At 41.6% G+C, this 24,462-nt stretch overlaps 2 protein-coding genes across 2 annotated transcripts; both read left to right on the top strand.

Annotated features, from left to right (window-relative positions):
* The first annotated feature begins 6,614 nt into the window (after positions 1–6,614).
* washc5 (WASH complex subunit 5) lies at positions 6,615–19,049 on the top strand. Its single transcript, XM_070966352.1, has 29 exons — positions 6,615–6,744; positions 7,366–7,606; positions 7,956–8,101; positions 8,342–8,426; positions 8,550–8,650; positions 9,216–9,408; positions 9,577–9,729; positions 9,917–10,030; positions 10,431–10,602; positions 10,799–10,926; positions 11,229–11,358; positions 11,739–11,851; positions 12,513–12,679; positions 13,049–13,124; positions 13,384–13,494; positions 13,971–14,111; positions 14,693–14,773; positions 14,904–15,005; positions 15,216–15,395; positions 15,561–15,685; positions 15,843–16,005; positions 16,113–16,215; positions 16,298–16,377; positions 16,612–16,715; positions 16,994–17,123; positions 17,231–17,327; positions 17,825–17,978; positions 18,144–18,231; positions 18,482–19,049. Exons 2-29 carry the CDS (start codon positions 7,421–7,423, stop codon positions 18,536–18,538), a joined length of 3,480 nt encoding a protein of 1,159 aa, XP_070822453.1. The 5' UTR covers positions 6,615–6,744; positions 7,366–7,420; the 3' UTR covers positions 18,539–19,049.
* Positions 19,031–23,915, top strand: nsmce2 (NSE2 (MMS21) homolog, SMC5-SMC6 complex SUMO ligase). The gene is made up of 6 exons (XM_070966353.1): positions 19,031–19,457; positions 20,037–20,149; positions 20,473–20,626; positions 21,692–21,783; positions 22,030–22,136; positions 22,598–23,915. The coding sequence occupies exons 1-6, from the start codon at positions 19,343–19,345 to the stop codon at positions 22,707–22,709; spliced, it is 693 nt and encodes a 230-aa protein (XP_070822454.1). The 5' UTR covers positions 19,031–19,342; the 3' UTR covers positions 22,710–23,915.
* Positions 23,916–24,462: the final 547 nt, after the last annotated feature.

Below are 24,462 nucleotides of genomic sequence, written 5' to 3'. Positions count from 1 at the left end.
CCATGTGACAAATAGAAGTGTCAGTGTCTCGATGCAGAGAGGGCCCGTAAAATCCCCCTCAGTGATTAAAGTGGAGGGCTGCTTGTTTTATTGTCTATCTGGCACCTTCTCCTCTAATGGGAACAAGACACGTTGAAGTCTATGCATTGACCACAAAAATAGTAAATAGTTTTTATTAGGGGAACAGTTTGATATTTGGGGAAATATGCTTATTCACTGTCTTGCTGTAAGTTACATGAGCATACCACTCGATGCACCCTTGATCAGGCTGTGTGCTTCAATAAACCTATCAAATCATTGGCCTATACATGTTCCTTCCATGTAAGAAATGTAGCTAAACTCAGGTCCATTGTACCACAACCTGTGCTAGAGATGATCACTGATGCTTTCATCCTAGCTAGACTTCTGTAATTCCGTCTGTATTGCCAGTATCCTCCATCCTGTTTTCCTTGTGTTTCTCTTGTTTTCCCTCCCTTGTGTTTCTTGTGTGTTCTCTCTCTCCCAGTCAGTGAGTCTGTGTCTGTCCCTGAGCTGAACTGGCCATTGTTCACCTGCTCCCCCCCTGCTGCCAGCCCACCAACAAACCTGAGGTTCACCAAGCAATCAACGCTCACAATGTACAACCCTCGATCCCTCACTCCAGTCTTTGAGAGATTGTCGGTTATCCCACATGAAACCTCGGAGCCATTCTCCAGCAGGATTCCCTGCCCTAAGCCAGCCAAACTCTCCCTGCCTCGTCTCGCTGCTTAGCCTCTGTCTGGCACCGTCTTCCTGCCTCGTCTCCCTGATCTTCCTTCATCTGCCATTCCTTGTCGCCTGCCCGGATCAAGCTTCAGCAAACTACTCTTTCTGAACATTGGCATTTTAAGGATAAACTGCTTGCACTGATTTCTCTCCATCGTTCTGCTTTTGGGTCCTACAAGCTCACCCATTGTAACATTTTCACCAGGTCCAACAGGACGATTTCTATCACAACTACCCATCTCTTCTTTACGCCTCCACTCAAGTTCAGGATTTTTTTTTAGGGTTCTTGCTTTCACAGACAGAGTCCTGCACGTTCAGGCACCTGTGCACAACTCTCACCTTCTCAGTCCTTACATCACCAGTAGGTCACTCAGGTATTCTAGGATTTACTGATTGTCCCTTGCGCTCGACTGAAAACAAGAGGTGATCGTGCCTTTGAAAACTTACATGCTGCCATCTCTGATAATGCCTTCGAAAAGAAGATGAACACTGGACTCATGGTGTTCAGTGTTCGTAATTTTTTTTTCTAAAGTCTGTTGTTGCTTGTGTTTTTAATGTTTCTTTCTGCCTTTTTTTAGTCTTGTTTTTAACAGTTTTTTCTCTTGTGGATTACTGTGTGACCTTGTTCTGTGAAAGGATCTATTTTAAATAAACTTTACTTACTTAGCCTACTTACCTTGTTAAATATGAAGCTGTAGTCAGCAGCCAGTTACCAGTTTAGCAGATTAACTTAGTCCTGCACATAATCCTGTAGAAGTGTAACATGTTGTTTTGCATGGATTAAGCAAATTAGATATAATGTGTTAATTATTGAGCTTTAGAGTAGCTTCTGGCTGTCACTTCATATTTAACTGACAGATATGTGAGTGTTGGGGCTATTGACTTTAACATCAGGTTCTTCTCAAGCGTATTTCCCGCAACTATTCATTTAAATATGCCTTGTACTGCTTTGAAAGAGAGTCAAAGAAAGAGCAGGAAGTGATTTCTGCCAGTCATCAGTGTCATGGGAGTTGTTCTGAATTAATTAATTCTCATGCTATAATGTGAACTTTATGCTGATTATAATTGTGATTAACAGTTTTATTTATGCATCAGAGAGTAAAAGCTTTGATAGAGCTAGAAATTCAAATGAGGCTTTGAGGTCAGAACAGAATGGCTCCAAATTCATCTACACCAAATGTATAATCCAGGATTTCCAACATTTCACTGTCACTCCGATCATAGACTTTACAAATGGCCCTACTTCCCTGGCTGAAACCTTTACCTTTATCTGGTAAAATAATCCTTTATGTCTTAAAGATAAGCAGGGCTCTTTAACTATACTAGCGACTGAGGGTGTGTTTAGGTGCAGTGGCAAGTTTATTTTTTGTTCTCTATCTTCCTTTAGCATGTTAACACGCTAAGCATCTCAGGGATCATCTGATGATCATATTGCCTAATCTTGAATGTCATTATAATGCATCTGCAAAAATGCTAATGAGACAACAATGGAAGGTTGACATTGTATTTTGAAAGTCTGCTCTGGTTCCCACCAATAGTTTCTGTGAAGTGTTACAGTCATAAGGACCTGTCACATAAATTTGAGTGGCAGCAACAGAAAGACCCCATGGTCCCATTACAATTCAGAGTGAATTATCATGCCCTAGAAAAGATACATTTTCTGAAATCACTGGGTAGAAAGTGATTTGGAATATTTGTTAAATTCCTTGGTTGATTATTATTGATCATTGCAATTCAAGGATCCCATTCAAAGGACCAGTCATATCAGTCAATAAAAATGTGCTTAATGTGTAGAAAAATGACAGTTTTCATCATTCATGTGTTATTTTCAATCGAAACTGTGTCAAGAACAGTGTAAAAGAGATTACTGTTTCGATCAATGGCATGATCATAATCACTATAATTGATCATATTCCCCTTTCCTATTGTGCTTCCCCATCTTCTCTTTCTTCTGCTGTTTGTGTTTACATATTCAGAAAAAGAACAGTGACTGGTTGAGAGGAACAGAGCAAAAGCACTTGTGTGTGTAGGCGGTTCGTGCCTGCTCAAAATATGCTCACCACCTTGTGTGCACGGCAGCGTGTGTGTTGGAGCTGCTCAGTCACAGAGCAGAGATCAGGTTCAATTACACATGCAATAACTTTTAGGTCTCCATAGGCCTAGAAACCATTTGTATGCTAATAAGTATGACAGCAGTAATGACTTGCAATAAAGGTAACATCTGTTGCTTGATCAAATCTGATATTAGAGCATTACCACAATCAGCTTTTGCTATTTGTCCTGAAACCACTTGGTAGCCTTGAAATTCCTTTTGGGAAGTGTTTTGGCATCTATGGTGATGTAATAACCTGACCACTGGTCTTTTCCTGTCTCTGCAGTGTGTAAAAAAGTGATTTATTGTTTTAATGTGTACTCTTATGAGGACATCGAACGTTCATACATTCCTCTGTGAAGTCAAGCCAAATCAGTCTATGGACCAAAGCAACAATTTTATCTTCAAGGGCTTTTAAATCTCAACACTGTAACACCCTCCATCCTCAGACCCTTCTTTTGGATTGGGCAAAGTTCCTTCCTGAAATCCATTTTGGTGGAGAAAAGGGCAAAACCTCAAGAAGAGCAGTGCATGAGATGCCCGTGTAGAGAGCAAACAGAAGTAGCAGTGAACACATGAAAATTAATGACCTTCAGTTCCGATTTAAAAGTGCTTTTAGCCATGCTAACAGCATGACTCTGTGGCAATGTCAGTCTGTTGGTCAGTCCAGGCTGAAATATCTCAACAACTGCTCAACAGATTGTCATGAGATGTTGCACAGACATTCATGTTCCAGAGGATGCCTCCTGGCTTTGGTAGCTTTTTGTCCAGTGCCACCATGAAGTTGAATATTTGGGGTTTTGAGTGAAATGTCTTGACGACTGTTGTACGTATTGCTGTGAAATTTGGTACAGACATCATGCAGACATCATGTTCCCAACAGGAGAAATTGTAATTACTTTGGTGATTGTCTGATTTTTCAACCCTAACCCTAAAATAAGGTCACAATCTTTGTTTTATGGCCAAATAATAGCACATTTTAGCATGCAAACGCAATAACCTAAAAAGGTGAACACAATACTTGTTTAACATCAGTGCATTAGCACAGTCATTTTGAGTATGTTGGCATGCAGATGTTTAGCATTTAGCACGGTTTTAAGTTCTTTGTTAAAATGAAGGTGAAATCTAAATATTTTCCCTGAATCCCTTGGTCTGTCAGATTAATAGAGTATTTTTCTGAAAGCGTGGCAGTTCTCTGTAGACTTTCCCACAGGGTTCCAGTTTTGATTTCATATATCTTCACCCTCTTGAGTTACGTATCAGATATCATTAAGATCAGCACAATGCAGCACATGAAATCCATGGAAGTTGGCTTGATATGCAATCATGCATACCCTTCAACATAATTACATTTATATAACAATATCAAAAGAAACAGAAAAGCGTTAATCACAAAAAGATGATTAAATACCAGCCATACATGACAGCTAATTTTAGCTATAATTCAATTTGATACATGTTGGTGAAATATTTGCTGACATGAAGGCAGAGAGACAGAGAGAGTAGGGCAGAGCAGGCCCGTTCCAGTGAGAGAAGCTTGCTGTGTGCAGCTCTCACTTCAAGGGCCTGAAAAAGATCAATGAGGAAGAACAGCAGTGGGACTGGACTACAAATTGAACAGCCTTTAATCACCTCACGCAGTTCACAGTAGTGTGAAAGTTCCCACCATGAAAAGGTTTAATCACTAGACAAGCTGAATAGAGTCAACTTGCTGCTAATGAAGGGCACACAGGGCGTACGGAGACAAATGCACACATGCATGTTTTTGCTAACGCACCTAGGCACACACAAACACATGGATGCCCTTGCATCTTTTGCATACATGCCCACACAGGACTTTAAAACCAGCCACTTATAGGTGCTGAATACTGATAGTAACCTCTAGTTTCCAAATCTCAGAGTCACGTTTTCTTGAAAATGTTATCCAAATTTAAGTTTTTTAGCCCATACAGTAGCCCACAGAGTAAGACGTAATCATTTTTCAGCCAGTTCAAAGGTTTCAATGACAAATGATAATTACTTGACCCAACAATTAAAAGCTGCCAGGCTACTCTGGGAATGAAAGCTGAAATCTGTCAGTGCTCTAATGGGCAGAGACATGAGGGTCACTTGGTCACTCTTCAGTCGATGGCTAAATAAATATACAACATGTGTTTATGTGTTATTGAGTAATACTCAATGGGATAACATGTCACCTTTGCTGTGCAAATCTAGAGTCCTTACCTGTTTATGCATTCGATTCATCATAAATAATCTGATATTTGACCATAAAAGTAATTGAGACTCTACAAAGAACAATCATGACAACCAGAGGAGAAAACCCTTAAGGCACCAGAAGGCTAATAAATAAGGTGTGCAGTAAGAGACCTCATTAGTGAAAACCTTTCATGATGCTTCCCAGGAAGCCCATATAGTGCCTGACCCAGGTGCTGCTGAGAATGTGACCTTGGTGTGATGGTAAACGGGTAATAAATCCAGTGGCCGCAGGGACACAGTTGTGTAGTTTGTGGACAGCCAGGTCAACGAGGAGGCGAGCTATGAATCTAAATTGCATCTGTCTGTCTTTCTCCCTTGTCCTCACTATAAAATGCATTAAAATAATGGTGCTCCAGTGGCTCTGCGAGATCAGAAGCACGTTATTCAGGACATTAAATGCAGCTCACCTTGCCATATGTCACACCCTCTGTCACCCAGTTCCCTGTCAATCACCACTCTGCACTAATGAATAAAGCAAAAGTGTTATGAAGATAATCTGCAAAAATAGCCTTAAGCAGAGAACCCTTTGTACGTCAAGGATAAAATGCAAGTAAAGCGATGCATATGAAAAGATTTGCAGTAGTTTCACCCCATGAACGCTGAATGACGAGGACAGGCAATCTACCATGACACACAGACACATCAAGTGTTCCAGGACTGAGATGAAACCTCACCGCACTCAGAAAAGTGACAGGTCAAACAAACAGTTCTCCACCATATGACTGTTATTAACCCCTGGCTCACACTGCTTAAAGGAAATGCCTGCCAACGTGTTAGACTTATTGGCAGTAAAAGTCCAATTCAATCTGAATTCAGGAAACATGAGGGCTCATGCTTGTTCACGTGTTCACCACATGTTGGTCATGCAGACTGTCACTTTTAAACAATGTCAGACACAGTGGGTGGCAGTGCCCAGTATTTAAAAGCAGTGTTCATTATTTCTTCAGCCATATTGATTTTTATTGTATAAATGATGAATAATGAGCGGTTTGCTGTTAAAATGTCCCTGCAGAGGCCTCCAAGAAAATATATTTTCGGAAGATGTTTGTTGCCTGAAGGCTGTAGGGTGTTATATTTCTTCCCTGTGGATTTATCTCTGAGATTTTCCACAGTAGGTTGGTTTAATTTCAGTTCGGGCTTATTCTCACTACTCAGTCCCTGCAAATCACTGCATCCCTGTGGAGCTGAAAATCTGCACTCGGCGCAGAGGAGCAGCAGAGAGATAGATAAACTGAGGGTACAGTGGATCTCTGTCGCCATCTAGAGAGACATGTCCACTTACCTGAGTTGCAGGACTCGTGAGGCGGACCTCGTCATTCAGGCAGATATAAACATCTTTGATTTACAGGCGGTAGCGTCACTTCAATCGCTTTTTCTGAACGTGACGTTTTAAAATAATAAATTAAAATACATGCTTTTAAAATATAGCAAATATATTCTTAGTGCTGGAGGGCAAAGCATGGACAATGCTTGTCACCGCTCCTCTCCGGCGCGCTGAATGAGAGAATCAAACACACCTAGCGTCAGAGTCATGTGGTTGGTCATGAGGAAGTAAACAGAGAAGACAGGACCCACAGAAGCAAGCCTTTTTATACAGTGTTGGATTTTTAACATTTGCTGCTAATTAAATTAAATCGTCAATACGTAAAAAAGTAAGTGCACCTCAATATGTTTACATGTTATCATGTGTTGTCATCTGAAGCATCAAAGCTTCTCAAAGTAGCTAGCAGGCTACATACCAACGTTAGCTTGACGGCAGTAGAAAGAGCTAACAGTTAGCTAGCTAATGCGTGACTCCTAAAATTCCTCAGTTTAGACACCTAACAACAAACCTATGAAAGGCCAAACGAGTGTTTAAATATGTCCTCAAGAAACCTATAAGCTGTGAAACCTCGGGCTGTTAAAATGTTACATGCACAGATATTTTAGGACTAATGGTGAAGTTAGTGTCAAAGAAGTAACAGAAGTGGATGTCGCACTGTATTCCCTGTGAGAAGACGTCAGTTCTCATGCAAAGCACTCTTATAGTACTATACATTTGAAACACCTACAGTGAAAGTGCTGATGCACTAATACTAATGTAATAAGCCATTGCTTAAACCCTTTCGGAGGAGTCAGCGCTCAGGACCAGTCTGGGTGATGGCAGGCGATCAGTGTCTTGCTCAAGGACACTTCAGCAGAGCGGATGAAACTTTCAACATGACAAACTGTCAAATTGAGTTTGTCTTCAAGCATCATATTTTTCTTTTCTTTCTTTTTTTTCTGCATCCAAGCAGTCAGTCTGCTCCTCCTCCTCCTCCTCCTCCTCCTCCTCCTCCTCCAGCCGCCATGGTGGACTTCCTGGCGGAGAACAACCTGTGCGGCCAGGCCATCCTCAGGATTGTTTCTAGAGGAAACGCCATCATTGCTGAGCTCCTGCGCCTCTCTGACTTCATCCCGGCCGTGTTCAGGCTCAAGGACAAGAGTGACCAGCAGAAATATGGAGACATCATCTGTGACTTTAGCTACTTTAAGGTGTGGACGGCCAAATAGCTGCAGTGTCTCCATTTGGCCTGTACTTAACATACAAATGCTGAAGTGACAAGCTAATTACGTGTAGAAGGAAACCAGGCAGGTGATGCATGATCATTGTGACGCAGTCATTAGTGTTGTTTCAGATGTTATAACTGCATTTATAGAGATATAGAGTCCGGCACATAAACATTTTAGCTCTGTGTATGATTTATGACAATCATTGTTTTCTTATTGGAAAAGCTGTTCTACCTTCTCCCCTTTGTCGGGAGCTGCGTGTACATTTTCATGAAGACATGAGTGAAGACTGAGCATCGACTCCACTCGTTTCAAGCTGTTGCTTCTTCACCAGGGTCCAGAGTATTATGAGGGGAAGCTGGAAGCCAAGCCCGAGCTTCAAGACCTGGATGAAGAGTTTAGAGAGAACAACATCGAGATTCTGTCAAGGTTCTATTTGGCTTTTGAGAGTGTCCACAAATATATAGTGGATCTGAACAGGTAAGACAGGACTGGGATGTTTAGTTTTATTATTCAGTTCACTTTCAGTTCAGTCAGTTTAAGAGTTAAAGTTCTTCAGAATATGAAAACACCTTTTGAGCTGTCTGTTGAATTGGATAATAAAAACACAGTCCCTGACCTCGATTCATGCTCCCTCTCTGCTTTTCTCCTTTGTAAACCACAAATCATGATAAAGACCATATTACAAGAGCTTATTTTATTATTTTCTCCTGTCTTCAGATATTTGGATGACCTACATGAGGGTGTTTATATTCAGCAGACCCTGGAGACTGTGCTTCTAAATGAGGATGGAAAACAGCTTTTAGTAAGTAACACAAATGCAAATCAGTTTTAACTTTAGAACATTACAGGAACAACATTCATTTCCATGTCTTGCCCTTAAAAGAAAATACAGAAGTGAATTGTGTATATTTTCTCTTCCACCCAGTGTGAGGCTCTCTACCTTTATGGAGTCATGTTGCTGGTTATTGACCAAAAAATTGAAGGGGAAGTCAGAGAGAGGATGCTTGTTTCCTACTATAGATACAGGTACGCCTGTGACTCACACACCCACACACACACACACACACACACACACACACACACATGCGACATTCTCTGGCTGACTCACACCCTCGAAGTGCTCAATTCACTCGTTGGCCAGTGAAACCACTCACAGCAAAGTTGAGTCACTTTACTTGACTCATATGTGCATTCGCTGAAAATATTAGAGTGAACCTTGAACATTTTCTGGACTCCTTTTGCAGTGCTGTGATCAAAATATTAGTTTATATATCAACATAATGTTATCATGTTTGCATTTGAAAGGACATCTGTTAATCACTAGATTTGGAATTTCCCCTCGCAGGACGAATAAAGGAATATTGAATTGAGTTATGTTGATTACGCTAACCACAATGCCAGGTTTGCCGAAGATCACACTCACAGGCGCTGAGGATACACACTGAAGCATGCTGAATTGAACATTTAATCCTTTATGGCAAAATTATTCAGGAATCAAAATATGCTTTGCCAATGTTAATATTGAGGAATGAACACATGACTTTTGTCCTCAGTCTTTAAATTGTGTCCCGTTGTTGCACATGTTCTCCAGTGCTGCCCGTTCATCCGCTGACTCCAACCTGGATGACATCTGCAAGCTCCTGCGCAGCACCGGCTACTCCAGTCAGCCTGGAGCTAAACGACCAGCCAACTACCCAGAGAGCTACTTCCAGAGAGTTCCCATCAGTACCCCTTTTATCAGCATGGTCATCGGGAGGCTGCGCTCGGACGACATATACAACCAAGTGAGTCGAACATCACTCTGAAATTTTTGAGAAATGACAACATTTGTCTTTTCTGATGAGATTCATGTTTTCCGTTGTTACAGATATTATGACACTGACACTTGAGTGGGTATAGATTGTGTTAAGTGTCATGTTTGGGGCCTAAAATCATATTTCACTTCCTGTCAGGTTTCTGCGTACCCTCTACCAGAGCATCGTAGCACAGCGCTGGCTAACCAGGCAGCCATGCTGTATGTGTGCCTCTTCTTCAGCCCCTCCATACTGCACACCCAGCAGGCCAAGATGAGGGAAATAGTAGACAAGTACTTTCCTGACAACTGGGTAAGATTCTTTATATATATGGAAGGATTATTCACTGGATGTCCTGTAGACTTAATCTGCACTGATGACTAATGTCATGCCGGTGGATTAGAACTAAATATAAACAACTTTGTGAAATGTTATGGCCCGCGCTGTGTTAAGTTTTGGCTTTCACTATCTTGCTTTATCTCGCTTTGTTTTGTTGCAGGTTATCAGTATCTACATGGGGATCACAGTGAACTTGGTGGAGGCGTGGGAACCATACAAAGCTGCCAAGACCGCTCTCAACTACACCTTGGACTCTGCGAACATCAAAGAGCAGGTATTAAAAATATGGACTGGGTTCAATGTGGCACAGTCTCCAGCTTTGTGGATTTACAGTCCTTCAGTGTGGCACGCTATTGTATGCAGGTACTGATAAGTGTCTCTGCAGAATTTGCAAGTCATCCAATGTGACTGTGCAGAATCTAAATTGAAACACAAGGGTATTACTCAAATCAGTGACTTTGAAAGACATTTTTAAACTTGTCTTGAAAAGTTTGATGGTGAATGTACGTGCGCTCGGGCTGAAGTACGGGCACTGAGTCCTGAAGAATTCTGCACACGTAGCAGGAGGAGACAACTAGTGGGAGTGAATGAATGAATAATTTGTATTCCAAGATGAAAGATACTTTTAACAATATCTCTCGCAGCCAACACAACCACCATAACTCTGTGTTTAGGCCACTCGATATGCGGCTAGCATGGAGAGCCTGAGGCCTCAGGTGCAGCAGCTGCTGAAAGAAGGTTTCCTCAGGGAGGAGATCATCCTGGACAACATCCCCAAACTGCTCAACTGTCTGAGGGACTGCAACGTCGCTATCCGCTGGCTGATGCTGCACTCTGCAGAGTCAGGTGAGAGTTTTGGGCAGGTTTTTCCTTTAAGACCACAATGTAGCTTGGAAAGGAGCACATAATGTCCCACTTGTGACGTTGTATTTTCCATAAGGCGCCTGAAGGAGACTTCCAAAGTTGTTAAATATTTTGATAATGATGTTAATAAAAATAGTTTTGTCCTATGCACTCACTCAAATTAGCCATTTTCTTACAGCCTATGACCCAAACAACAAGCGACTGCGTCAGATCAAAGACCAAGTGCTCAATGACTCCAAGTACAAGCCCAAGATCCTGTTCCAGCTCCTGCTAGACACAGCTCAGTTCGAGTTCACTCTCAAAGAGGTGAGAGTCTCCCTTCAGTACTCGATAAACGTGGGAAAACAAGAGACACACTGTGTGCTGCTGCTCTCTTTGTAGACAGAGTGAAAATGTGAAATTAATTCTTGAATAATTCCAAAGTGATCGGGCTAACTGGGTTTCTTGTTAGGTGTGTCCCCGTCCCGTCGTCTATTAGCACACAGTGAGACAGCATGTGGCCAGTCAGTCTGTCACCAGGAGAGGCCACAAATTTAATGTTCTCATTACACATGTCATCTGACTAATCCTTCCTCATCGACTCAGCATCTGTACTGTCCCTCTGCCAGATGTTCAAGCAGATGCTGTCAGAGAAGCAGATGAAATGGGAGAGCTATAAGAAGGAGGGATCAGAGAGAATGACTGAGCTAGCCGAAGTCTTCTCTGGTGTCAAACCTCTCACCAGGGTGGAGAAAAATGGTGAGTTACACCATTTGGCGGATAAGGTGACGGATTACACACACATAACAAAGAAGTGGTTCTGACTAAGAGGAACCTCAGCGCTGCAGTGTTTCAGGCTTCATGGATTGTTTCAGTGTTGGAACACAAATCCTTAAATTAGGGTAAGCTTGAAGCTGTTCAGAGGAAAATGTTGAGGCAGAGAGACATCATGGAAAAAAAATGCATCAAGGACACAATGCAGGGAAAGGCATATTAAATTTACATCAGTCATGCTCACTTTTGTTATTGCGACTCCAGCTCTATCAGAGAGACACATTTTTCATAACCGCCGCTTGTGAAAAACAGTCGGATAACAATCTCTCCGCACCTGCACTAAACACCTCTGTTACTCCTCATAGAGAACTTACAGGCCTGGTTCAGAGAAATCTCAAAGCAGATCGAGTCTTTGAACTACGAGGACTCCACAGCTGCTGGGAGGAAGACGGTTCAGCTCATACAGGCTCTTGTTGAGGTGAGCAAGAAAATCATATTTCACGCTGCTTCTATATTTTCCACACTAAACCGACGGTGCAGATCAACAAGATTTGGTTAGCTCAAATTTCACTGGATTCTTTTGACCTTAGAATCTCAATTTGAATCATTTTATAGTGCTTTGCAGTCCCACAGTTACTTTGATTGCTTTTGCTTCATGCATATAATTCACTTATAAGTGAATCCAAGAACGATTTGCGCAAACAAACAAAATAATTGCTGTGAAATGTAAATAATAGAGACACATCAGAGTACATAATAGAAGTGTCTTGTTGGCTCAGTGGACTGTAATGCCCTCATTTCCTCCCGTCTATCCTGCCAGTCTGTTGTAAAACAAGAAATAGAACAAATATGATTTTCACAAAAATTGCAAACACTGGGTGATGTTTATTTATATAGCCAGTGATAACTGTTTACACAATTAGCTCGTCCATGGGTACAGTCTTCTGCGCCAGCACCAAATTATCCTCATGAGCCAGAAATTTAATGAGTGCCAATAGAGAATTGTCTTTTTTTAACATCAATGAAATAAGACTGCCAGACGGTTGCCCACAGTTCTTGGATACAGACATGTGTTTGCAGTGTTGTCTGTTTTCTGCATGGTTATGTGTGTCTATAAAAATGTTTTCTCTTCATTTTAGGTCCAGGAGTTCCATCAGTTGGAGTCTAACCTGCAGGTCTGTCAGTTCCTGGCCGACACCAGGAAGTTTCTGCACCAGATGATCCGCACCATCAATATCAAAGAGGAAGTGCTCATCACCATGCAGATAGTTGGAGACCTGTCCTATGCATGGCAGATAATTGACAGGTACGCACCGTTAAACGATAAAGCCACATTAAAATACTGGTAAATAAGAAAATGGTAAAGTAACCGTGAATAAAGAGAGTTGATAAAGCAGTCGCTACACAGTTTGGTTAAATGCCATATTAATTACTATATTTTCATTGTAGTTCACATTATTTTCACTCAAAAGCTCCTCAACAGCTTGCAGGTGATGACAGATAACATGGTCAGCCAAAGACAGTGAGACAGTCTGAGACAGCCTGCCTAGTTTCTTATATCAACCATCATGAGGACCACAGCGCTGCCGTTGTTTTGACTTTAAACTCAACTCCGATATCTTTAAGTTTTGTCTGTATAGCAGATTTCACTTCTGCCTCATGTTTTATTCCGCAGCTTCACATCAATTATGCAGGAGAGCATCAGAGTCAACCCGTCCATGGTTACTAAACTGAGAGCTACGTTTCTGAAGGTGAGGAGACAAAGGAAGAATAACAATTATGCATTAATAAAATCTTCCTGTAAGTTTGCCTTGATGTGGAGAAATGCTACCTGTGTACTCAAAATGAAATTATTTATTTATTTATTCTTGTGTGTGTGTGTGTGCGTGCGTGTGTGTGCGTGCGTGCGTGTGTGTGCGCGTGTGTGTGTGTGTGTGTGTGTGTGTGTGTGTGTGTGTGTGTGTGTGTGTGTGTGTGTGTGTGTGTGTGTGTGTGTGTGTGAGAGACCAGCTGGCATCTGCTTTGGATCTTCCATTGCTGCGAATCAACCAAGCCAACAGTGCTGACCTGCTGAGTGTCTCCCAGTTCTACTCTGGAGAGTTGGTGGCTTATGTCAGAAAGGTACAGTGAAGCCATGTTTTCACCTTTGACCTTACAAAAGTCGCTCCTGTGTCTCACGGTTTTCAGCAGACTCTGACATTTCCTGTGGCACTCGTAAATGAACTTGGTTTAAAAAACGGTTTCACAACTTTAACAAATGAGCTCTGCATGCTGTAAATTGTTGTTCAGCAACAGCTGCAGCTATGATTAATGTTTCTACAACCAACTGTTTGGCAAATTTTGCCCAAAACAGCTCCTTGGTGGATGTGTACCTTCAGAAGCTATTACCTTCTGGTTTCATCAGTCACATGCCGTGCTGTTTTATGCCAGGAGGAGGATTTGCTTCTCCTTGCTGAATACAAGATTCTTCATCTGCAGCATTGTGCACCATCTGCTTTTGAAGACTAATCTTGACTCCTCTGTCTTAAAAAAACCCTCGAACATACGCTAGATTCATGTTGGTGCTCAGTTTGGGTATTTTATCTTCTTGTTTCCAGGTGCTGCAGATCATCCCAGAGAGCATGTTTACCTCTCTAGCCAAGATCATCAAGCTTCAGATCCATGATATCATGGAGGTGCCAACACGGCTAGATAAGGACAAGCTGAAGGATTACTCCCAGCTTGGGGCTCGCTATGAAGTAAGATAACTGTCGTGTTTGAATCATTCACACTTGTGCATGTAGCTCCTGGATTGATCAAAATGTCACCGAAGTAAAGGGGGAAAAATCCTTTGATAATATATTAAATCAACAGCAGAAAGAGAGACCTCAAGTATTTCTGTTTTGATGTTGACTCATCTACTGTGAGGCAATCAAACTAGCCAGCATTTCTGAAGATTTTTCAATCTCACAACTTTTGATGTGAAATACAAACCAGAAAAGAAGGTGATATGGAATCAGATTGTGCAGAGACTTCCTTGAATTGCATTAGTTAGAATTTGTCAGGCTGATATTGAAATGACATGTTTTGAAATGAAGTCAAATGCCATCAAATTAAATGTGGTTGTTAGAGAGAGTCTAGAATTTCAATTTTAAAGATTAAAACAAAACAGCAGGACTGTTCAAGTACAATATCTGCAAGCATCTCTTTTTACACAAATTGATGTTGAATATGTTTTCTTAATCTTATCCTAATGCGCTGACATCAGACGGATTTGATTTAAGGCTCACTGGGTTTTATCTGTCATTTGCATGCGTTAACATCCTTCATGTGATTACAGGTGGCTAAATTCACCCATGACATCTCCATTTTCACTGAGGGGATCCTGATGATGAAGACCACTCTCGTTGGGATCATTAAGGTCGATGATGTTATACATGTTTGCCTTTGTCCCAACATGCAGGCAGAGATGTGGTGTTGTCATCAGCCACAGTAACAAGAATAAGTCACTATGTCGGATTTTACTTTACTAACGCACCGTGACGCTTTAGGTGGATCCTAAGCAGCTTCTGGAGGATGGCATCAGGAAGGAGCTGGTGAAGAGGGTAGCTTATGCTCTGCACAAAGGACTGATCTTCAACCCCAAGGCTAAGGTCAGATCTTCTCACTGCTGATCGCAGTGAATTGCAGCGTATTTTTCTGTTAAGATTTTATAGTGCACGATCAATCAATTAAGTTTCGCCAGGTCACAGGACAAAACCAACTTGAACTAATGTCCGTGTCCTCTTGCGCTGTGAGAATCAAGGAGAACAGCAGGGAAAAATGAAAAGATGAGGCTAAACAAGAATCTTCCAATCTCTTAGCCGAGTGAGCTGATGCCCAAATTGAAGGAGATGGCAGCCACCATGGACGGGTTCTACAGGTCCTTTGAGTACATCCAGGACTATGTCAGTATTTACGGCCTTAAAATCTGGCAGGAGGAAGTGTCCCGCATCATCAACTACAATGTGGAGCAGGAATGCAACAGCTTCCTGAGGGCCAAGGTCAGGCTCAGTGCATCAGCATGCTTTTTGCTGATTCTCATCACATCCCTGAATAATGCACTGACACCAGTTCATCCCGCTGTAATCAGTAAGAGGTGCTCTGGTTGTTTGTCTGCTTGGCTGTAATGAAGTTGATTGATTGGTTGTTTCCTTGCTTCCAATCAGATCCAGGACTGGCAGAGTGTGCACCAGTCCACCCACATCCCCATCCCAAAGTTTCCCTCTGTGGACGAGTCTGCCACCTTCATCGGTCGTCTCTGCAGAGAGATCCTCCGAATCACTGATCCCAAGTATGTGTCCTCAAATATATCACTGAAACTGATTTCTTTTTTGTCTCAGAACAACTTTAATCTGAAGATGGAGATACAAGCTTACTGATGAAATCTGTAGATGCTGAATCTGGCAGTCTTTAGAAGCTTGCCTGACAAACATTGGTCCTTTCTGAAGGTCGACGTGCTACATCGACCAGATGAACACCTGGTATGACCTGAAGAGCCACCATGAGGTCACCAACAACAGGCTGTTCTCTGAGATCCAGAACACGCTGGGCACATTTGGCCTCAATGGACTAGACCGTCTGCTCTGCTTCATGATCGTCAAGGAACTTCAGGTAATTGGTAACAAGTTGGTCTTTGAGGGCCTTTATGGTATTGTCAGTGCGTATTGTGTGCATACTTGAATATATTTGTGCCATTATCAACCTGTTTCTCCCATTAGAACTTCCTGACAATACTTCAGAAGACCATCCTGAGGGACAAAGCTGTGGTGGATGTTTTTAAAGCCATGCTGGGTGCTGTCAACCCAGTCCAGGGCATCGTTGGTAATTATTGATTTCTGAAATCCTGCAGCCTGCCATGATCTTTTTACTCCTTGATAAGAAACTTTTTTTTTTTTTTATACAGCTAATGCCAGCAAAGTGTATGCCAGTGCAGTGGCCAAAACCCAGAAGATCTGGGGTGCCTACCTGGAAGCCATCATGAAGGTACTGCTCCACGATACTCTCTAATGTTGTGAACAGAATTAAATATTAATAGCTCAGTGTTCACGGTTCATTCTTTGAAGATGAAACATGAGCTCAAATTGTGTTTACAATCTTTAATGCATCTTTAATGACCCCTCCTGTATGTGCATGCCACTCTTGCTTGTTGATCATCCATCAATGGCAATAAAAACATGATGCTATAAAGATAATGTGAAATAAATGTGTTTGTTGTAGGTGGGCCAGATGCAGATTCTCAGACAACAGATCGCTAATGAGCTGAACTACTCCTGCAAGTTTGACTCCAAACACCTGGCTGCTGCCCTGGAAAACCTCAACAAGTCAGTCCAGTCTCACCAGCTCAGAACATACTGCACCATTTCTCTAATATCTGTATAAATGTTTCATTATTGCCACTTCTTTTGCCAAGTACTCGGACTATATTAATTACTTAATGTCAAAGCTCTTGCTGTTTGATTTAAGGAGAGCATATGTGATGTGAGTTTCCTAAGTAGAATTTAAGCACAAGTATTCGTTGATAAATGATTTTTGCTCCAATAAGAAACAGTCCTCAGACTATTTTGTTCATCTATGTCAACTCTCATTGTGACCTTGCCAGGTCTCTGCTGGCAGATATTGAAGCTCACTACCAGGATCCGTCTCTGCCCTATCCGAAAGAGGACAACACTCTTCTGTATGACATCACTGCCCACCTGGAGGCTGCTGGCATTCACAACCCACTCAACAAGGTGTGGAGATTACGGGTGTCGCTTCCCGCACAATGTGATCAGTGCTTGTTGTTGTCGTCTGTGTGGTTTTCGTTGCAGAATGCTCTGATCGCTTTCCTTTGTCACAGATCTACATCACCACAAAGCGCCTACCTTACTTCCCCATCATCAACTTCCTGTTTATTATCGCTCAGCTGCCTAAACTTCAGTACAGCAAAAACCAAGGCAAGTTTTTTTTTGGTTTACGGAACAGCTGTTATTGTTCTGTTGTGAGTGCAACATGTTAAACCAGTGTGCTGTCATGGCTGGTGTTGCAGAGAACATTAATTTCCTCTTTCTGTTTATCCATCACATCATCAGAGGTATTTCTTACACAATTTCACGTCCATGTTTTTATAGTTCTGAGGATTGGTCTCACTTTCAGCTAGGACTTTACTGCCCACATGGTATAACACTAATTATTGGCTGCTCTGTCTCTTACAGTTTGAATGTGGTTTTTAACTGGGTAGACTGCTTTCTGTATTTACAGAGCATTATTTTAGGAAATGTAGGAAGTCAGTACTTGAACCAGGAAGGTTTAAGGACTGCGAGCAAACCAGATTCTTGGTTTAATGGTGATAAATTATCTGCTGCATTTTCCAGTCAGTATGCAAAACTTTCTGGTGTGTAAGGCTGCATACACGTGTAAATAACCACACAGCCGATGTCTCGTATTTTCTCAGGAATGACCTGCAGGAAAGCCACAGACCCAGTTGACTGGCCTCCGCTGGTGCTCGGCCTGCTCACCCTGCTCAAGCAGTTCCACTCCAGATACACACAACAGTTCATGGCTCTCATTGGTCAGTTCATCCGCTCTATCATGGAGCAGTGCACAAGGTAACAAAGCAGACTTTAAGTGACATACAAATGACATCTTGGTGTGTTGTTTTTAAGGCAAGAAATTGTTTCTCTTTTTGTTTGCTTGATCTGAATACTTTTATGAAATGTTACTGTTACGGCTTTATGAACTCATGTTTGAGTTTTAATTTGATCCTGTCATAGTCAGAAGATCCCTGACATGCCTTCTGATGTGGTGGGAGCTCTGATGTTCTTGGAAGACTATGTGAAGTACACAAAACTGTCACGCAAGGTGGGACAACTTTGAACAGTTTACATTAGCCCGAGCTGTGATTTCTGATTGTAGCCTAATATGTTTAAAAGCTTTGCTGTTATACAATAAGATTTAATGACTTGCAGCTGTAATAAATAGTTAATCATACAGCACCATGCCTTGATTGAGACACAACCCTAGACATTTTTGAGCTCTATGTCTTGCATTTTTACGATATGTATTGTGTGGTACTAATGTGTATTTCTCTTTCATTCTCTGTACTTTTAAGGTTGCCGAAGCCCATGTGCCCAGTTTCATTTTTGATGAATTCAGAACAATACTGTGAAGATCTGGATTTTCATCAGAAAATTGTGCTTTTGTTGGCATAGGCATTTTTCGCTGAAGACGTTTTTACTTTTCATATGAGGAGAAGAGCTACTGATTGCTTTGTTCTATTCAAGCACCTCAGTAACCTATTAGTGTGACCCAGAATACACATAACCAGAGCCCTGAAAGTAAAGCAGCTAAATGCAGTGCAGCCTTTAGTAATTATGTGATTTGTAATTGTGCTTCAATGTCTTCCATGAAAAAGGATTTAATTGTTTCCTTACACATTTCATTGACCATTAATGTCTTAATGCACTATAATAGATTGTACATAGATAGAAAATTTAAATTGCATATTACTAAACTTGCCAACTTTGTATATTTTCACTTGATGCCATTTCCAAATGAAATTCATTAATAAAAACGACTGTTCAAATTATGTTTTGTTTCTTGTAAGTTGATATTTGGATCTTTTGGTCAGTGCTTTTATTTTGAAAATAAAAAACAAAACGGATCCGGAAGGCGGTTCTTAAACAAACTGTTGTGGTTATATTTTTCGCGCGTGACTAGTATGCTCTTTGTGTTTACGTGTGACTCTTTCACTTTTGGTTATTGGTGACATAATTGTAGTCGGAAACAAACTTTCATCGATTAATACAGGGCTATTTCGCATTCATACAGTAACTCGTATGTTAGCAAGCTAGCTGACGTTAAGCTAACAAGCAGGTGACGTTAGGAACCTGGGCTAACAAGATTAGCTTAACTTTAGGTTATGTTTGACGTTATTTTGTCTGTTCTCAGAGGATAAAAGGTATCCGCAATAATGTCTTTTAGCGCGGTTCACGGAACACTGTCGAGCCTGAAGTCGTGTCAGGCAGACATCGGGACGGGCATGGACATAGTGACAGATGTGGCTATGGACCTGGCGGAAGCACAGGGTAATTAATACAAGTGTTCCCAGTCTGCTTGGGAGTCTACTTGTGGTACTTACTGTCTCAACTGGTCTTTTTCCATCTCTCTGATTTATTGTTTAGTTTTAACCAGTGTCTGGTCTAATTTAGCGCTACGTAATAAGCAGAGATCTTCGCAGTTATCCATTCCTGGCCCTGGTGGTGCTATTGGTGTAATAAGTGTATTTCCAGTGGTGGAAAGTAACAATATATTTTACCTCAACACAGTAACGTTACTTACAGTTTTGAGGTAAAATACCCGTAACGTTACGTAAACGATATTTAGGCATTTCCCTTTTGTGCTTTACTTTATTCTTCTGTACTGCATCAATGATAATGATCCAGTCATGTGATATTATATTTGATAGCGCCATTCTTGTGCGTTTGATACATCTGTTGCTTGTACTTCAGTTTTTGTTTTTTTTAAATATGCAAGAATTTACATGTAATGGAACATTTTACATAATGCGTATCTATACGTATTATATGCAGTATGTAGTTGCTCCTTTTACTTAAGTAAATTATGATCTGAAGACTTTTTCAGTCACTGTGTGTGTCCTGTTACAGATAAAGACGTGAACCCTGCCATCGACGAGATGAGGGCCATGATTGTGGAGTGTGCCAGGCTGGACAGGGAGATTAACTTCTTTGTTGACATTGTGCAACAAGTCACAACAGAGGTGAGAGCAAGTGAACATGGTGCGATCACATGCGTGGAAAGCATCTTTTCCCCTTATACTAAATGAACAGGTCAGCCTCAAAATGTGTTACTGGGATAATGACTTAAATGTGCAAAAAGTGCTCATGGATGATCGGTTCTTTGGAAGGTCATTCAGCACTAATAGTGGCTCCTGCTGCTCTGTGTACACCCACTTTCTCTGGAGTGGCAAGTCTTGATGTAAGGTGTTTATTTAAAATGCCACAGAAAACAGCGAAGTTTACTCTAACTGTAAATTAACTGTAAATGCGGAGAAATAAGCCTAACCTGCTTTGATTTCTGTAGGTTGTTACACAGCACCCAGAGGCCATGTTCAGCTTGTCTGCCAAAGTGAAGGAGCAGTTCACAGAGAGGACGGCCAGGCTCTCTGACACTGACCTGCACAATCACCCCAAACTGGTGGCCTTCGAGGACAGCATCAAGAGCTCTCTCAACCAAGGTAAGGCCTGTGCAGAGAAGAAATGGGGATGGTGGAAAGTCTGAAGTTATTCACTGCTAGACTGAAAGCAGCGTATTCAGGACTTACAAGAGACTCTGCTAATAGCCGTGCTTGCAGGAGGTCTTCTCAGCCAAGGAGAGAAATCTCAGGATGTGTCCTTTTTCAGGATAATTAGCTTAATTTTAAACAAGCGCACCAGAGTTGGCAGAGTTTACTGTTGAATAATTGTTTGTTGGCCACCCTGTAGCTGTTATTTTCTGCTTTTTAATTGTTGTCCTTATTACACCCCTTATTAAAAAGGTGGCCACACACAGACACTGCCATGTTTTTTGGTTCTTTGTAGAGATGATGAGTGAAACTGCTGCCTTTCAATCGTCTGATGCAGTCCTAAACGTTACGTTGTGATATATAAATATATGTGTATATATGTATATATGTATATGTATATATATATGTGTGTGTGTGTGTGTGTGTGTGTGTGTGTATGTGTGTGTATATATATATATATATATATATATATATATATATCTGTGTGTGTGTATGCTTTTTTTTAATACCTTAAACACAGAATGGCCTTTGACTATTTGATTGTTGCAGCTGCACTGGGACATCAACAATAGATATTGTGAACTTTATACGTGGGCTACAAAGTGGGGGGTGCTTTATGTGTGGCTGTGTGATGTCTTTGTACCTCTGTGAGCAGCTCAGATTCTTGTGTGTGCATGTTTGTTTCTGTGTGTCTGTTGGTGTAATATCTAAAGGCTTTGTGTGCTACTGTAATTGTATGTGGCCGTGTGTGTTCTGCTAAATGAAGAGTTTGTGAAGTGGTGGTAAAGTTTGGTAAACAGCAAATCGTTCATGGCTTATTTTTCTTTGTTTGTTTTTTAATATTTAATAACATGCAGGATTAGATTTGAATTTCTAAGCACCCAAGTGGGAAGTGTTTCTGCCAAATCTATGTCCTTGCCTGATGGATATTCTCCTGCCATGTTGTCAGTGCACCAGTTCATCATTTAGTACACTGAGTTGCCATTTGGAAGCACAATGCATGTATGTTGTTTTCAGCCAGCCAAGAGCCAGCAGAGAACACGGAGGATCTCCAGGGGGACGTCGTAGTTTCACAGAGCCAAGTCAACTTCACCTGCCCACTCACACAGGTAGACCGCTGCAGCCTGCTGGTGGCTTATTTTACACTACAGCCGTTCATGCTGTCACACTGAATTTTCTTTCTTGTTTTAAAGCATTTCCACCTTATTACCCCTGTACCTAATTGCTGACAATAATTTCTAAGTTTCAGTATCTACAAAACAGAAAACCGCCTTGATTTGATGCTTTAGCAGCTATACTGTGTTCCGGCCTGTGTGTTTCATTACATAACACACCACTGTGCATCTGTATTCAAGGTGGAGATGGTAAACCCGGTGAAGAATAAAAAGTGTAACCACCACTACGACGAAGAAGCCATACTGTGCCTCATCAAAACAAGACACAGCCAGAAAAAGAAATGCCGGTAAGACATGCTCCCTTGGAGGGCTGTTAGAAAGTTGAGTCAGGTTTTACTGCAGTAAACAAGTCGGCAGGCTGGCGTGGGACCAGCAGACTGCCTTAATTCACATTTTCTTTATTATACTGCTTTGATGTTGAAATGAAATTAGATGTGTCTGGTCCAAGAGGAGCACTGATGAAATCCCAGCGCAGGTCTGTGTTATTGTCAAAGAAACTTGCCTATTGTCTTGAGTCCTGACTGTGGCCACTGTGCACACCTTATGTGCACACCTATAGCAGAATTACTTGAGAGGGCTTTCCTCATTCTGATTAGATGTTTGACTAATGAAATGATGTTGTGCTTGTCTGCAAGTGTATCAGTGCTGAGATTTTTTAAAACCCGCACTTGCTCGCATTTGTGTGAATTTGCATATTTGTTTGTTGTGATACCCATTAATTGTGTTTCCCTCTCTCACTGTCCTCTAGCTGTCCTGTGGTGGGCTGCGAGAACACAGATGTGAGCAAGTCGGATCTGATTCCTGACCAGCTGCTGAGGAGAATGATCCAGAGCCAAAAGAGACAGGGCAAACGGATGTAGCCCTCTACGCTTTTATTGGAGTCATTCACCATAAAAACTAGGCCTTAGTAATTATTTGTGTAAGCTCTATTCTTCTAGTGAATTTAGAACTGAAGAAGAGATGACTTGTTTGTGTTTCAGCTGGAGCATTTCTGTGCACTCCAGTCTCATTGGATGTAAATAAAAGCTGCAGACCTTTTGATAAATGCATACCAAACTTGTATTTTGTAATTGGGAGCGTGTGGGTAGATCATTTTTCAGATATTTTGCTGCCTACATGATGCAGCAAGTTGACAGAACCACAAGAGGGCAGTGTCTGCAGGAGGACACAGCATGCATGTAGTCTGCAGAGCCAGAACAGGAGACATGAAGTTTTGATCTTCAGATTATATCATCTCAGATCCAGGTGTGCTGGAGAATTACTGGGAGAGTAGAGTGATCACTACTGGCATCTATAAATCCAGCAAGTGTTCGTTTGAGTCTGTCTTCAGGTTAGTGAGCATATTGGCACATATGTACCTCTATAAACAATCTGAATCAAGATAAATTCCAGAAATTTGGAAAATCTTACTGTGACTTGTGATAAAACTTGTGATGAGTTCCTGCAGATAACTGAAGCAGGATACTGGAGAAACCAAAAGAGTGTCCTCAAAAAAGAAGAAAAAAAAAACCCCAAAAGTTTTGTGAATGAGCCACAAACAAACCAATCTTTAACATCAGCGGGAATGCACTTACGTGATTAAACCTCTCCCTTCCCGCCTGCTCTCGCTCCCTGTGTGGAGTCTTTGTTCCAAAGGGAAACAAACAAAGGCGGTGTTGACATGAAGCTAGGTGAAGCTAATCTTTTATTAACCTGGCACTAGGCATTTTTGAAAATCTCTAATTGCCCCTTCCCTCCAAACAGTGCGTCACACAGCACTAAGAGCATTTCACCTATTAAGTGGCAACAAATGAGCTAGCTAATGTTGACTCATTCATTTCTCCACTCTGCTTCATTCTGAATTACCATTCTGCAAATGTAATCCTGTTTACTGCACAACATGTTAAGTCACAGGTAATTTCACAACAACAGTTCAATTTGTGGAAAGTGCACACACAAACACGCACCAGCATAACATTCACCGCATCACAGGCAGAGCTATTAAAGCTGTTTCTCTGGATGGATGCGGAGCTGTGAATATCCTCAGAAATTCAATCACAATACCGTACAGACATGCAGCGCTGAGGAAAAAAAAAACAAAAATACCCCCCCAACCCAATCAATTCCCTGTAGATGTTTGCTTTCTTCTGGTTATGTTTGATCTGGAATTCACATTCATCTGTTCAAAAGCTCTGAGAGGTAGGTGTAATGGCTGCCTGAGACACTGTAAGCCTCAATATCTGGCTTGTCCAAGGAGGATTTTAGCTTTGGCTGAAAGTGAAAACAGTCTCACTTCCCAGTGTAGGACTCCTGGCTGGGGCAGCGCCAGAGCCCGATGGAGAGGGAGGAGAACAGATGAGACCGGCCCTCCAAAACTCTTGTTTGATCCAGCTTTGCTCCCACTGCTTTTTGGGGCTAAACGCAAACAGTTTGACTTTAAAAAAGGAGTCTGGTTTCTTGTCTTGTTGACACACTTCAATAGAGTTGTCTAGCAGATTGTGTTCTCTCTGAGGTTGCCAATGCAATCCCACAAACAAAACCGAGCCGTTGTTCATGTCATTAGCAACACTTGTGCTTTTTCCTCCTGTGAAAAGGGTCTATAGGCAGAAGAAAGCATTTCAGAGATGCTTCCCC

This window comes from Chaetodon trifascialis, chromosome 7 (genome assembly GCF_039877785.1).
Source record: "Chaetodon trifascialis isolate fChaTrf1 chromosome 7, fChaTrf1.hap1, whole genome shotgun sequence".
Taxonomy (NCBI): Eukaryota; Metazoa; Chordata; class Actinopteri; order Chaetodontiformes; family Chaetodontidae; genus Chaetodon; species Chaetodon trifascialis.
The sequence above is the reverse complement of the archived record's forward strand: the minus strand, read 5'-3'. Positions and strand labels throughout refer to the sequence as shown.